At 40.7% G+C, this 15,929-nt stretch overlaps 1 protein-coding gene across 2 annotated transcripts in view; it reads right to left on the reverse strand.

The window, feature by feature from the left end:
• The window catches only part of LOC121712764 (leucine-rich repeat-containing G-protein coupled receptor 6), an 84,643-nt gene that overhangs the window by 59,042 nt on the left and 9,672 nt on the right, over nucleotides 1-15,929 (reverse strand). The window contains exons 2-4 of one of the 2 annotated variants that reach the window (XM_042096719.1): nucleotides 7,192-7,403; nucleotides 6,958-7,005; nucleotides 3,685-3,904 (exon numbers count right to left, since the gene is read on the reverse strand). In XM_042096719.1, the coding sequence (XP_041952653.1) occupies nucleotides 3,685-3,881 (197 nt within the window). In that variant the 5' untranslated portion in view covers nucleotides 3,882-3,904; nucleotides 6,958-7,005; nucleotides 7,192-7,403. Of the gene's footprint in view, nucleotides 1-3,684; nucleotides 4,220-6,957; nucleotides 7,006-7,191; nucleotides 7,404-15,929 lie in introns of those variants that run through there. The other variant, XM_042096718.1, reaches the window with a different exon arrangement.

Here is a 15,929-nt window from a genome sequence, read left to right on the forward strand (position 1 = left end):
GTCACTTTGCCTACATCATTCATTCATTCAATTACAACTAACCTACAGAAAGTTCACATGTATTTTAAAACTACTGCTTCTAAGTCACTTCTTGGCTACTTTCAATCCGCCAACTTTGACAACTCCACCTTCACCCCACCGCCACCAGTTGGTCTCTGTCTTAAGATATTGCCGACGGGTAGACTCCTTGCCCCTGCCTTCCCCTGCTCACAGGATCGGAGAACTCTGCACTGCTTACTGGTTTATGGGCAGGGGCCTATGCCAAAGACTGTTTCTATATCCAGATTGTTATTTAGCTCAACTTTCTTCCATTGTTTGGTATATCCTATTCAGGAATAAGTTCTTGATTTATATTTCAAGTCTCTCGAGTCTCCCTGGTAGAAGTATGACTTTCTTCTTCTTCTTCTTCTTCTTCTTCTTCTTCATCTTCTTCTTCTTCTTCTTCTTCATCTTCTTCTTCTTCTTCTTCTTCTTCTTCTTCTTCTTCTTCTTCTTCTTCTTCTTCATCTTCTTCATTTCAATATGTGTGCATTTCTTACCATCGATTCCCCACTCCCAACTCCCATATGTATAAGTGTGTGGGTGAGTGAATGTTTGTGCGTGTGTGTGTGTGTGTGTGTGTGTGTGTGTGTGTGTGTGTGTGTGTGTGTGCGTGTGCGTGTCATCTTCATATAATGTATGTGCACACATGTGTTTGTTAATATCAGCTACAGGATGTAAGAAGTTTGAAATAACACCCCTCTCTATGCATACGTAGCACGTGTGCAGGTCCGCAGCCATCTATACATTGACACATATGTCAGCAGAGGACACTGACCCATTTGCAGTTACTACAATGCAACGTCTGTCAGACCGTGGAATGGAATGCATATGGAATTGCCGTGGTGGAGAGAGTGAGTTTGGAGTGTGTGAGGCCAGCGAGCAAGCAGGCAAGCAACATTCGCCCCGTTTGATGTTTTCCGTGCCCACTTGAGTTTAAAACACCCTCCTCTTCCAGAAACAATTTTTCGGTGTGACACATTTTTTCCATGCCTTGGGGCACCTGTTGTCCCATTTGGCCAAATGATACTAAATCATGGCAGCTACGCCTTGCTGAAGCGTCTCACAGAGCTTACTGTTTGCTTAGGAGTGTGCTCAGTGTAGCACAGTAGACACACTTCAAGTGTGTGTTTCTGTCATTTCAATCTGCACTGTTTTCACAAGAAGAACTTTTGTTCCACAAAAAAGCTCTTTTCAAACGCAACCAACCCTAAAACCTTGAAGTTATATAGTATACAGGTTTCAGCTTGTGCAATCAGGACCTAATTTGTCAATGAGAATTTTTTTGGCATACCTTAATTTCAGAATCTGAGACATGTGATGTGAGTCATGTGTAGTTTTCTCTAATGAATTACATCAAAGCCTAAAGTCGGAAAAAAATACAACCATACACCAGGAATACTAAACTTTTCTAGAGGGATAAAGGGCTTTCATCTGCAATCCAAACCTTTATTGTGCTTTCCTCCACACAGAGAGAAAGACGTCTACACTATGTGAGGAATACCAGCCTATTTCCCAATGCCGCACAAGCTTACCAGGAGATCTCAACAATCAGCTTTCAGTAGCGCTTAGCTTGAGTCAATATTTATTTGAGCGCTGTGTTCCCCAGCCAGCCAGGAGAAGGGGCTCTTTGACAGACACCTTCAGCTGTTTGCTCTTTGATGCTGCAGATTGCAAGATCAAACGTCTTGTCTGATTAAGGCGAAGGCGGAGAGCTATCTGCGATCAATCAACCATCACGCCGATAAGATACAGCCCCAGCCGGTGTGTTTCACAGCGTGACGATGGAGAAATGTGCCGCTGTGCAAACACGCGGACACACAAAACGCAGCACCTTCTGACACGAAACAAGAGATGGCCGAGTAACATTTTTTGAGTCTGACTTTGATAAAAAAAAGAAAAAGAAGAAAAAAAGAAAAGAATATGCATGATGGAAGTGAGCCAGTAGACACTGATAACCTTTGTTTTAAAAAGATGCTGACTTTTTTGTTGTAAAGAGAGCTCGTACTGTTAGCTCTACAGCACCTACCCACGCTCTACTAAGGCTTTGCCTTGGAATGTAAGCAGTTCATCGTGGCCAAGAGGAACAGAGACAAACATGTGGGTGAACTTCTATGTGCCACCACTCTCTCCCTGAGCCAGTCACCAGCTGATAACTGCTACTTTTTACTAAGAGGCAGTAAATGTCAAAGTGATTGCCTAAGAACCTGCTGACAAGACTAGGCCAAGACTAATGGCAACAGCACTGAGGTCTCTCACATGGGATGTTGTAGCTGTTTATGCCTGGACAGCACCAATACTATTTGTCTTGGTGATAGTTTCAATATAAAAATCATTATATATTTGCTTTCTATGTTACAAAATCATGATCAAGTGATTACAGCATTGATTGTGATACAGTGTATGGCAACTTGCAAAGTGACAATCAAAATGTTTTGGATTTTTGTTTTGTTTGTTTTGCTTTTTGTATTCCTCCCATTCATTTGTGAGCTAGCCAGTTTAGCATTACAGCATGAATGGCAATTACAATTGCAAGCCCCTAAGGCATCTGTCTTTCCTTGTTACACCTAGTCAATACAGGGGTGGAGTTTCAATCTCCACTTCACCTCTTTGATCTCACAATGACTACTTACGCTGAATTGTTTTCCCCACCTTTGTACAAACGCCAAATGTACACGTGAAATAAAATATGACTTTGAGTACATGTGGTTATGCTGTAATTCCTAATAATGTACATGTAAAATATTCACAAACAATTACCCAACACATTTAAAATGCATTGCATAGATTAAATAAAAACTTAATCTACAAATTCAATTAATATTTTCTCCCCACCAACAAATAGTATAGTAACAAGACTGACACATATTACATAAACTGGGAGTAAAGTCGGAATAAACGAAGTGCGGGTGACCTTCCATTTGAGGGGGTCGCCCCCCTGAAATCGCCTGTGACTGTGACTAATACACGTGAGCGGGATGAATTTGGGGTGGATCAGTTCCATCCCCCCTGCGTCATCATTCACAATCAGGGGACATCTGGAGTGCCTTTGACTTATCACTGACTTAATAAGGCAGCCTCTCAGAGAGGCTCCAGGAAACCCTATCCTGAAAAGCAGCCCCCTTTCCAGACCAGACCATCTCCCTCTCTATACCCCTCTCTCTTTCTCTCTCTCTCTCCCTTTCTCTATCCATCTCTCTCTCTCCGTACGGGATCCCATCCTCAGTGAGTAGTGAGCATGCTTACGTTATCCCACTCCACCCCCTACTACACCCATTCAGCTTTATACCTCAGAGCAACTGGTGACACTTGGTGAACATATGCACGTACATACATTCATCAAGCCTCAAGAAGAGTGGTATCATGTGTTTATCTGGTCCACTTACAGAATCCCCTCACAATCATTCATGTCGCAATATCATATTCATTCATATCACAGTCAAGGACACTTTCAGATCTATGGTAGACCTCCAGATCAGTCAAAAGAGAGAGATGACCATAACCCGCAAGTACACAAACACACAACACACACACCTACACACACACACACACACTCCTCTCTCATCAGTGTGATGTTTACATGGGCGAGCAGTGGCAGACTAACAGACGTACAAGGAGGAGACAGAGAGAGGTCAGCGTACTCACAGGTAGGACGTCAGAGGGCTGAGGTTGCCGGGCACCGCCGATAGTCCAAGCTCCGAGCAGTCGACAATCAGTAGAATCCCATCCTCCTGGCACTGGCATGGCGCCGGGCACAGGCTGGCAGGCAGACTGGCACTCTGAGTTCCATGAGCCTGCGATCTGCTGGCAAACTGCAGCAGCATCAGGAGTAGAGCCAACATGTCACCTCGTGTTTCAACCACCGCTTTTAAGAGAAAACAAAAATGTAAATAAAAAGAGCGTAAATATATTTAGCTTTCACTCTCTCTCTCTCTGACTTCTTCTGTGCCTTGTTCTGTTTCTCTAACTGTTCAGATCACTCCATGGGTGACTCAGTCAGTCAAACGTTTGCGCACACTTCTCCCTGCCTCTCTCCTTTTTTCTCTCTCTTTCACTCGCTCTCTCTCTCTCACACTCTCTCCCTGTCTCTCTCTTTCCCCTCTGTCAGTCTGCCCTGTCCTCTCTCACTTTGAAGACATTTACCTATTGTAGTGGGAGTCTAAGTGTCTACTCTCATTGGCTCCCACTTGAAGGATGGGAGGAGTCTATCTCTCACTCATGCTCCCTCGCTCTCTCTCTCCCTCTCTGTCCCCCCCCCCCCCCCCCCCCCCCCCCCCAGGGCAGTCTAGGGAGCAGTTCATTTGATGAGGGGGGTGGTGGTGGTGGGACAGAGCTTTGGGATAAGACAGGACTGGCTGGTAAGCCCTGGTGGAGGAAGTGGTGTAACGAGGAGAGCTTGGGCCTGAGGTATGCTTATAAAGAAGGGCAGAGCAGGGGAGAGGAGATGAGAGAGAGAGAAAAGAGAAGAGAGAGATAGTTCCTCTATAGCTGTTCTGCTCTCCAATACTTCAAGAAAAGTTAGAGCAAACACTGTAATCTACCTCTATGGAAGTTTTACCCGGGAAGTTGTTTTGGACACTTCTTTGACAAGAGACACCAATAATAGGGATGCTTTTAGGAAGCATGAGTTTCTCTACAAGAACAAGTAATGTAGTCTAAAGTATCAGAGAGCAATTCTTCTTATGCTTGACTGAACTGTAAAAGATCAGCTGTTTATTTACTTTACTTCTTATGCTCACTGGTGTTGGACCTGGTGAGGGGGAGGGGGGTGTAGTGGCAACTGAATTAAATACATGCGGATGTCTGTTTGCCAAGACTTCATCTACCACAAGGGTACACCTATGTGCAAATACACTTTTGCAACAGTATATGTAAGCAAGAGCCGTAATCCTACTCTATTCATGACTCTTAATCAGAGGATAATATATCAAGAAATAAATGAATGTTACACAAATATACTAAATTCTAGGATTGTCTTCTGGTGTGTGCAAACAGATCTGAGCAGTCTTCTGAGATTCTGTTAGTCTTAAATCTCTTGCAGATCAAACAACCCATGGATTCCAGTGGTGCCGTGGTAAAATATATGCAAGCTCTCACAAGGCCATTCTCCCAACAGTCTGATGAGATGATGACTAGTGAGGATCTTTGTTTTCATAATGTGTCCATAAGCACCACCAGGGAAAAAGAAATGTATTTAGTTTCAAATGAAATGCCTGGTCCACTACCTCCCCTAACACACTGAAAGCAATGAGTGTTTTTCGGTCTGTTGTCATTTTTGTCTGTCATTAGTTGCCACCATGTCTCCTTTCATTTCCTGTAAGCTTTCACTTGAGATTTTCAACAGGATGCAGTGCTCAAATATGATATTAGTCCGTTCCCCCCCAAAACAGAAACATTTGTCACATTATTCCATCAATCTGTATCTGTAAATAACTCGAATTCCAGTCCACATAATGCAGCTATTACCATTGTGTGCAAAAGTATATTGATTGAATTGATTGGATTCAAATCATAAGAGTTCAGAGGGATTAAGAACAGATCTCACAAGAAGTGTTTCCTTGTAGCTTTGTTTTCATGTAATTAGCATATTTATTTAAGCAGAATACTCAAAATCCAGCTGATGTCTTTTTGTTTGAAGGAATAAAGCATGACAACTCGCTCTGATAACTCTTGTTTTAACAGTATATTCTGATTTGCAATAAAATAAAATACACTGCAAAACTGCCTCTATCCAGTTTCTAACTGAAGACAGGCATTTTGCCACTCATTTGTTTCATTCATCAGAATGTATGCCAGTGCTGAACCAGTTTCCAGCCACACAAGCCTGCCTGCAAGTGGACAAACGGGTAGCCCATTGATTAATTAAAATTCCTTCACCAGGCACGATGCTGTGTGGTGCCTTTGTTACGTTCTCCAACAAGAACACACAGAATCTTTCATCGCTGCTCGTGCTCCTCTTCATTCTCTCCCCTCTCTGTTGCCAAAATCTTTTCCACTGTTTCCTCATTCATCCTTTACACCCTTCATATTTGGGTGTGTGTGTTTTTTTTTAGTTTTTTTTTTACTTTGGACTGCACTGTGTAATTCAAGGATAAACCAACACATACTCATTTGGCGTGCTCTGTGTAAGAGCTGGCAAAACATACCTTTGCTACCACTAGTTACCTGCACATTTCATTCTCCACGCCTCCACCCGACCATTCACATGCAAGCAGCTTTTAATTGTCTAGCCTTAGGTGTGCCTATAAATACAATTTAACAAGACACATATTCTCTCTCTCTCTCTCTTTTTCTTTCTATTCTTCCCAGGGCAGTGGCCTGACAGCCTTGGATTCATTTGCTGTTAGAGGCAGGAAGGCCGATAGAGAGAGACTAAAGAAAAAGCTTGACATAAAGTGGAGGATTTAGACAATACGGCGGCCTGACAAAGATTTGAATTGGAGCGCTCTCACCAAACACAGCTCAGCAAACAGTCTCTACCTTTAGGCACCTGTCGCCTCTGATTGGCCAAAAAGGGATGCTTTGTTTCCCATCTTGAGAGAGGCTGTGAGGACTGTCTAAAAAAGTATGCCCCAGCCCATGCCCCCCCTCGAGATCAAAGAGACTCGCTACACACAAACTCACACATACGCACACACATATAGAAACAGTCTCACAAACACACCCGCACGCACACACACATGCAGACACACACACAGACATTCACACACACTTACCCAGACACACAGACATTCACACACACATGCACACTCCAACACACACACAGAGTGTGTTTTTTTTTACAGAGTGTGTGTGTGTGTGTGTGAGAGAGAGAGAGACACACACACACACACACACACACACACACACACACACACACACACAAACACTAACCAATCTTTTTAAGACACAAAAGGGAAGTAGGTACCTGACACTCACCTGACTGAATTCACCACAGGCTATTTGAGCTCCATCATGCAAGGAAGTCTATTGAAAGGCAGCCCAAGAGAGAGAGAGAGAGACAGAGAGAGAGAGAGAGACAGAGAGAGAGAGAGAAAGAGAGGAAGAGAAAAGAACCCAGGGTCTTGTTGTTCACGACCACCATCGGTTGTGAGCTTGCCGATATTTAGTGGCAATGACCACCTGCCTATGGCCGCGAAAGTGCTTTCTCACATGAACCGTTTGAGAGGCTTCTATGGGCTCCGCCAGCACTCATCCGTGCTCGGCCTCGTCTCTTCTTTCCGGTGGGCGCCGGGGGTCGGGGGGAATGTGTATAGAGAGGGGACGAGGGGGGGCAGGTTGATGAGTGAAGCTGCTTGCTGCTTTTTCTTGTCGCGGATCAGTTCAACAAAGATGTCTGTCCAGATGTTAAGACCATAGGCTCCCTGAAAAGACAAGGAATGTCAAGAAAAAAGACACAGACCAAACAGTAGAATGTGTGAGATCTCTGGCATCTACTAGAGAATATCTGGTTCAGAAATGTGAAACTGAATTAATAAACTACAGTACATGAACTGACCCAAACCACAAAATACATCATGAAGTTGAAAAACAGTAACAACAAGTTGTTTTATCTCATGATTTTGAGATTCAAAGTTCATTTTGAGATTTTTAAAAAAAATAAAATCAACTCTAGTTTGGACACTGAAAACTACACCAGTCTCAGTATAATCTGTAAACATACTATATCTAAGAACAGATACCCTGACAGTCATCACAGTAGTGATGCAAACTATTGTCTAGTTTTTCAGCCCTGGCCCTTAGTGCTTTCACCCCGACTACAGCGTTCATCGCTGAGGCATTTGGCTACACTTGTTTTGCTCGGTGCACATAAGAAACAGTTGACAGTATGAAATACAGTCAATGGTACCAAAATATGCCGACTAACACATCCACAAGTTAGTGCCTGCAGGTAAACACTCTGATAAGGAAAGCTGCTCCTCTTGATTCTATTTTAAGTGCTGCCATGGGCATTCCAATTATATAAAAGGCAAAAAGGCAAAGGGAGGCGGATTAGATGGCAGTAAATAAAAAATAAAAAAGTTGATTGCCTTAAATTAGATTTCTTTAATTACTTGGAGAGAAAGGGGTTGCGTGTGTAACTCTGGGATCAACCAGAGGCCTTTGCTGTTTTTGAAGGTTGAACACATCTAAGAAGATAAATAAAAAATAAAAAAACTGAAATAAAAAAGACCGACCTACATTACTTTTGCCATGGGTGAATTGCTACATCAAAGGCTTTTGCTGTAACTTGTATGATACATGCAACAGTGTGTGTGTGTGTGTGTGTGTGTGTGTGTGTGTGTGTGCGTGTGTGTGTGTGTGTGTGTGTGTGTGTGTGTGTGTGTGTGTGTGTGTGTGAACTTGTGTGTGATAGCATGCGATTCTGCTGCCTTTGCTTGCGGGGGATCCTCCCTATGCCTTTGTAGTTGTCCCAGGCCCTGCACGACAGGAGAGCCCGGTGAGAGGGGTGCGCAATGCGATTCCATCTGGTATGCTCGAGTCTTGATTACAGCTCAGGTGGAATGTTAACGCTGGCTGATAGTGTTTTATCGTCTTCATTTGGGCTCAGCCGTCCGTGGCACCTCAGAAGAGAGGGAGAGACCTGCAGCACAGCATGGCGTCTCCATACACATACAGTACATACATACATCATGGATAGTAGTTACAGTGACAGGCCTCACTAAAGACATCCTATTTCTATGGAGACATGACTGAATCTGGCCCTTGGCCAAAGGTTTCTTTTATCCATCTTTCTGTAATGTCATACTGCTGTGCATAGCAGTGGTAACAAATGGGACACCGCCTCCATCTGAATTTATTAGGACTGATATTGAGTCCATTATAAAACTTCATAATTAACACAGAGAATAGCAATAGTTAATAATCATTGTTAATGAATAATTGAATGACAAAAATCAATAGTGTAATAACACAAAGAATTAACATGCACAGACCATAATAATAATTAAATAATGATAAGTGGCCTTTAAGTGAATTGAGGAATATCATCAATGAGCTGATTTCCCGTTTACAAGAATTAGTCAAATTGGACCTGCCATGACTGCCAGTTTGAACAGGTCACAGTCCTTAGGGCACTATTGCTTAGGATAGGATGAGCTCATCTTTGGGTTGAATTTCATTGGTTTTGTTCCACGGTTTTCACTTACAAAATACAATACAAATAATAATTTCGGATTCGCTTATGTGTGGTTAACCTTCTTTGTACATTTCATCTGATGATGGGCTGGTGTTTATTTTCTCAAGATATTGTCAGTTGACACGGCCCTCTCCAAATGAGTAAAACATGTGTTGCAGCGCCTCCTAGTGACAGTTTGGGTAACAATATTATATGACAACACAAACAAACTGTTACAAGAGAGGTGTGTGTGTGTTTGGTAGTGAGTGTCTGAGTGAATGAATAAGCAAAATCAAGTGGGAGTAACATATTTAATGTGTGGAAATTAAATGTGTGGAAATTCACAACGTTAATTAAGGCCACCTATAGATATATAATTTGTTTGTTGTGTTTAATTATGCAACATGCAGGCAATAACACTGGTAGATTTCACATGAAATCTATTGACTAAACAGTAAAAGTACTCTAAATAAGCAGTATAACAATCTTGTTGAGCTCATGCCAGGATAAAGTTTCCAAAGAACAGACTACAAGTGAAACAAATAAGAACTGTGAGCTCTTCTCATAAGTTATGCCTTGTACGGCATAGGTGATTCATCAACACAAAATTAATGACTAAATGTTTGCCAGGAACCTTATTCCCATCATGAAACATGCTTTCAGCTGCATATCTGGTTGGTATGGCCTCATACTGGAAGCCTATATCTCTGTGTTATCTCCTGTGCTCGGCAAAACAAATGATTTACACTACTGTCCTGGTTTTACACAAGCCCAGATAAAAACAAGGCTGTGTTTGTCCAGATAGGTTTATTGATCACAGTTATTGTCCAAAGGGTGTTATCCAGTGGGACATTTTTATTGGAGTACTATTCCCACTCGACACAATTCCCATACTGTAGTTCCCATTGTTCTTGTGCACTGGAAATCAAAAATTAACTAATTAAGTCCATTCCAGTTACAAGATAGTTACATCCCAGAAGATATGTATCCCACTCTATGTCCATCCATCCAGAAACACCAGCCCAACATCAGATGAAATGTACAAAGAAGGTTAACCACACATAAGAGAATCCAAAATGATTATTGTTACTGTATTGTTTATATGGACCTTAGGCATAGTTCCACCAATTCAGCTCAAATTTGATGGATCTTGGTGTTTCATAAACTGACCTAGCAAGTGGATAACAACCAATAAAAACAATATTAACTAGAAGGGCACTCAAAGAGTGCAGACCTCTGCCAAGGCAGTGAACCTCTGATCTGTGCATGTCAAACTGAAGATTAGTAGTTGGTTTTTGTATTTCGACACAAACACTGTCCAATAATAACCATAAGATGTACTTTACCCTTAGATAGACTGTTGCTGTAGTTCATCAACTCTATCTCACTTGAACGCCTACACTTTATTTCATTAACTCTAAAGTCACTGTTTGGGTGAAACACTAGAGGGCAGTATGAATACCATATGGCGCAACAGCGAAAGCTAAACTAAATCACTACAGTTGGCCCTTGAGTTGGATCTGCTCCAAAGAGTAATGGGTTCATCCTTAGACAATGCTTCACCTTCACACCAAGTTTCATGGAAATCGGGCCAGCAGTTTTTGCATAGCGGACGTGCCGAGTAGGCCATTATGTATATTTGTAATTAAGAAGATAGCACCTACACAAATTAGAAAAATAAACAAAAAAATGTCCTTTAGTATTGGGTAAGGTTTAGCAGATCTGTAGGTACAGTAGAAAAGTAGACAGCAACACTTGCAATAGTATGGCAAACTGATAGTTTTCCCCTCAAAACTGATTTATAATTATGATTTGCAATATACTGTAGTGCCTATGCATTAGGATAATAACTTTACAGTATGTTTATATATATATATATATATATATATATATATATATATATATATATAACATACTGTATTGATGATAGCAGGCTCAAGGTATATTTATGTCTATATGTTACCAGCATGCAAGCTTTACACTCAGCACTCTACATTTACACTCAGCCCACTTGAAAGCCTGCTCATGAACAGGTCAGCTAGGGCCTATGTAATGACATGAGGCAGTCTCCTGGTGGTACCCTCACCCAAATGCTGAGTTTTAGAAACTGGAGGGTTTGGGAGGCCTACCGGTTGCATTTGGAGCTGTGGTTGGGAATGTGATGTAGAGGTCATTGCAGCCATAATAACCTGTGGTCTGAATGTGGATAATAGCCTTTTTTAGCTGAGGTGGAAAAGCACAAGTGGTTCTATGCATCTGTTTTTTTTGCTTATCTTGGATCATTATCTTAGTCAATTACAGTAATATTGGCTGCACTGCAACTTAACTGTAAAACAAAAAGTGATGGGCTTAAGTACAGTGATGGGCTTGAGTACTTTGAGATGCTTTGTTTGATGGAAAGGGTAAATATTTTAGTGATCTATACACTTAATGTGCAAGTCACTGATTGATACATCATACATTTATTTAAATAAACTATTTTAATCCCCCCCCCCCCATCAGACATCAAAGACAACCTTTGCTGTCATTGTACTTGTTTATGGTAAAGAAATAATCATTCAACATTTTTTTCTCAGCAAACTACTCTCAGTTTATGATAAAACTAATAGTCGTAAATTCAGTCACTTACTGTTAAATAGTTTAAGTAAGCTGTAAGAGCTTCCCGGCAGCGGTGTCATGGGTTTTGTGGTTAGAATTTCACTACCATTACAAAGGCGGTGAGTGCAAATATTAGTCCCTCAGAATGGCTTTGGTTTATACAGTATGTTGATCCACTCATTCAGACAGACTGTACAAGGCATTGTGCTGTGGTTGCAATGGGAAAGCCCCCTGTCCACTCCTTGTTGCCTGATTTGGTTACGACTCCCTTCAGTTAGGCTTTCCTTTCAAACTGTAAAGTTGCACACCTGGACATGACACAGGCTGCAGTAATTCTTGGAAATGCAAGGTGCTATCAGCTCATTAGAACCGCAGATCAGGAAATATATATATGTGGTCATATCATGGCTATACCACAAACTATTATGCCATTTATGTCACAATTAAAATCTTCAAACACAAAACAAAGTAAACCCTGTTTAAATGTGTGTTCTAAAAAGATAGCTTTTTCTCTCTGTAGCACAAAACCATCTGACCTGAGAGAAAGAGATACTCTTTATAGTTCCTGAATTATGTAACATTAAATAATACATACTTAAACTTACATTCAATGTGTTTCAATGAGGGCTTAATATTTAGAAAAAATGTAAAATATAAACTACTGAGTCAAATCGTTGTACCATGGAAGAGTTCCTGTATTCTTATGTATGGTGAAGAGCCAGGCCAATGATTCATTGTTTAGTTGTTTCCCTTTCCAAAGTCACTGAAGCCTGTCATACGGGATACCAATAATGCATGAAATTATCGAAACAGTTAACAACTGAGGAACATTCACAATCAGAATTTGCTATAAAAAGATGTAGACATGGCATTGCCCTTTCTGATATAAAAATCTGAAACGTGTGCATTTGCAAGCTGATCTAAGAAAATATAATGTTAACATTAGGGATGCACCGATCTGACTTTTTCAGTCTCGATACCGATACGGATGCCTGAGCTTTGTGTATCGGTCGATACCCGATATCGATCCGATACCATGGATAAATTAATAAACCACTGTGTGGAAAATACTAAAGGTATGAAGTTGAAGAAGCCTAAATTCGGATCGGCCCATGGATCTGCTAATTTTTCCGATCCCCGATCCAGCTATTTTGTCAATATCGGGGCCGATATCCGATCCTAATATCGGATCGGTGCACCCCTAGTTAACATGCAAGTACAGATGTCTTCTGTACATCCATAATTTTTATTTAAGAAATTGGAGCAGCAGCACAATTGTGTCAGTCGTGTCACCATTCAGTGACATTTGCAGACTTGAACCTGATAAAGACCATCAATAAAAGGGGAAAGTAAAAGACAAAAAGACTCTTGCTATGTTCTTAAGTATGTAAGGTATGTAAGCACTGTTTATTTTTAGACTTACACCCACACACGTTGAGGGAAATTTACAAGGTCAGCGTGAAAGAATTTGTGTAAACTTGCCACACTGTTGTGTGGGAACTGTAGTGTGTGGGTGTGTCTAGTTGTGTGTGTGTGTGTGTGTGTGTGTGTGTGTGTGTGTGTGTGTACTGTATATATATATATATATATATATATATATATATATATATATATATATATATATTGTGTGTGTGTGTGTGTGTGTGTGAATGTGTAAGTGAATGATGTTCATTATGAAACTTCTGTATGGGTTAAACTTTATTTGAACATTCATTGTATTGTCAGTATATTGATCATTGTATCCATGCACTCCTCATGCACATTGTATCCATGCAATACATAGATGCACTACTGATGTTTTAAGTTTTTTACTTATCATTTATGAGAACATTTATCTGTCCCTACATCCCTCGTTTTATTACCTGAGGCAGGTGCATGCAATCAAACTGCCAGGAATTCTATCAAACTAAATACTCTGGGGTTTCCCAAACTAGTTTGTCAGGTCTATTTTAGACGGCCTCTGTACATTCTGAAAATTTCTTGATAGCACTGATGTCCTTTTTGAAGGCTGCAACAACAGCAGCATAAAATTATATTTTATTTGCTACATTTAACAAGAATGTCTGCATTTAAATTATAGGAGGTAAATCCGAGTGCCTCCCCCTGTTTTACAGCTTTCTTTTATATCTTTGAGCAAAGATATATGTTTTACAGCTTTCTTTTATATCTTTGAGCAAAGATACATGTGTGTGTATTTGAACAAGGTGATGTTTACACCTGTCTGTGATTAATTGTCTTTCTGAGATTAAATGGTGATGTTACTACCAGACACCACACACAAATAGTGATTATTTACAGATATTAAATATCTGTCATTATGTCATGTAATGCTCAGCTTAAACTGTTTACTAATCAGATAATGTGATAAAGATAGCTTGAGGGGGCAAAAAGAAAGCCTTTAAGGCATTTATATGACCTACTATAACAATCAGCCATCATAGTAAAATCTTCAGTGACAAAGATTAACAGTACATCGGTACTTGGTAAATACATGCAACTAAGAGAAGGGTTAGAAAGTTCATGAAAGTACCTACAAAGTTGCTGTTGTATTATAGTAATTTGAGTGTCTACAGTTTCAACCACGTTAAAATAGATTAATTTGAAGTGTTGTTTCTGTTCCGACAGGGCCAAAATCAGCCACTGCAGAGGTAAGTTAAGTGAGATAAACATTCTGCATGCAAAGTATGCCCGAAGTCATGTGTGATGCTACACACGTGCAGGTCACAGAGGGTAACAAAAACAAACTCGGCTGTGTGGCATGACGTGTACATGTACATCGATAGAGGAAATTCACCGAATATTTAGAGAACTTTCTGAGACTTCCCCTTGGCATGTCCCACTTTCCAGTACGTGTTTCTGTTTCCATACAGTGGCATGCTGTACAACCCAGAGTAGACAAAACAAAAGATGTTATGCTATGCAATATGCTGTATTATATTTTGTTTTTTTTACTGTGATATGATGATGTCAAAGATGCACAATAGCATCACCTGCCCTCTGATAGTGTGGGAAAATCATGGAATTCTGGTAGACCTGGAGCTAAGTCAATATCAGTTATTCCCATCGCAAACCGGTTGAATATTCCATCATCCATACATTGTCCCATGGGAGAGTAGTGCAAAGGGATTTCAGACTGTCCGGTGGTGTTTGCGAAACAAACAGCTGTTACCGACATGCAGATAAGAGAAGGTGGCTTAGAGCCTTGGAGAGGTGAGTGGGATGACGAGGGTTCATAAAACCACCATATTCCAGATGGCAGCCATTATCAGTCTCAGTAGCACAAATGGCTTCTCAAACATATTGTCCCAGCTGCCACTCATGTTTGATGGAATAACCACCACACACACACACGCACACACACACACACACACTCCAACCTCTCCTGCTCTGGCTGCTTTTGTTTTTGGTCTGGAGATAAGTGCCATGCCATCATGTTGCTGAGTAAAGAGAGTTTCCCTCCATTTTTCACAAGTGTTTTCCCTCCACAAAGGATCTCATGGATCATTTACTTCCTGAAAAGAAGACTGCATGATGATGATGATGATGATGTTATTGCTGTTGCAATAATAATAGATTACAATTATAACATAACTTAACAGTATAACCTTACAAAAGCCTACAGTATATTATTAACATCCTATTTGCAATCTTTTGTAAATTGTAAATTAAATCCTTACTCAGTGCATAAAATGATTTGTGGCTGAGACTACCTTTCTGGCTGAAACCTTTGGAAGGAATAAATTACCTTCTTCGGTAACACTGTTGATGATACATAGAGTTATAATGCTGTCAGGGAAATTATGCCAAGGTCACAACAGGGTTGTGGCTGTTTCTTTGTTTGAAATGGTCATTGTTATCAATGCTGACATAAATCTTTTAAATCAGCTATTAATACTGTTCATTTTAATAATCTCCATAACTGTTGCGGTTATCACTGCTATAACTGCTGTGCCCCTGGTTTAAACAATTGGTGGGACACCCTGGTACATCCCTTTCACTACAGATCACTCCATTGTCTTTTGTCAGAAAAAGGTGAAGTGAAATTCTAACAAAAAAAATTAGATGTGAAAACAGTGAGGATGGATAAACTGAAGTACTATAAGCACAAAAGCGAAAGCCAAGGTCATGCCTCCATTATTTCACATGATCTGGTGCTCAGTAATGTAGTATTCTA

The sequence above is a fragment of the Alosa sapidissima genome, chromosome 7 (assembly GCF_018492685.1).
Source record: "Alosa sapidissima isolate fAloSap1 chromosome 7, fAloSap1.pri, whole genome shotgun sequence".
Lineage (NCBI taxonomy): Eukaryota > Metazoa > Chordata > Actinopteri > Clupeiformes > Clupeidae > Alosa > Alosa sapidissima.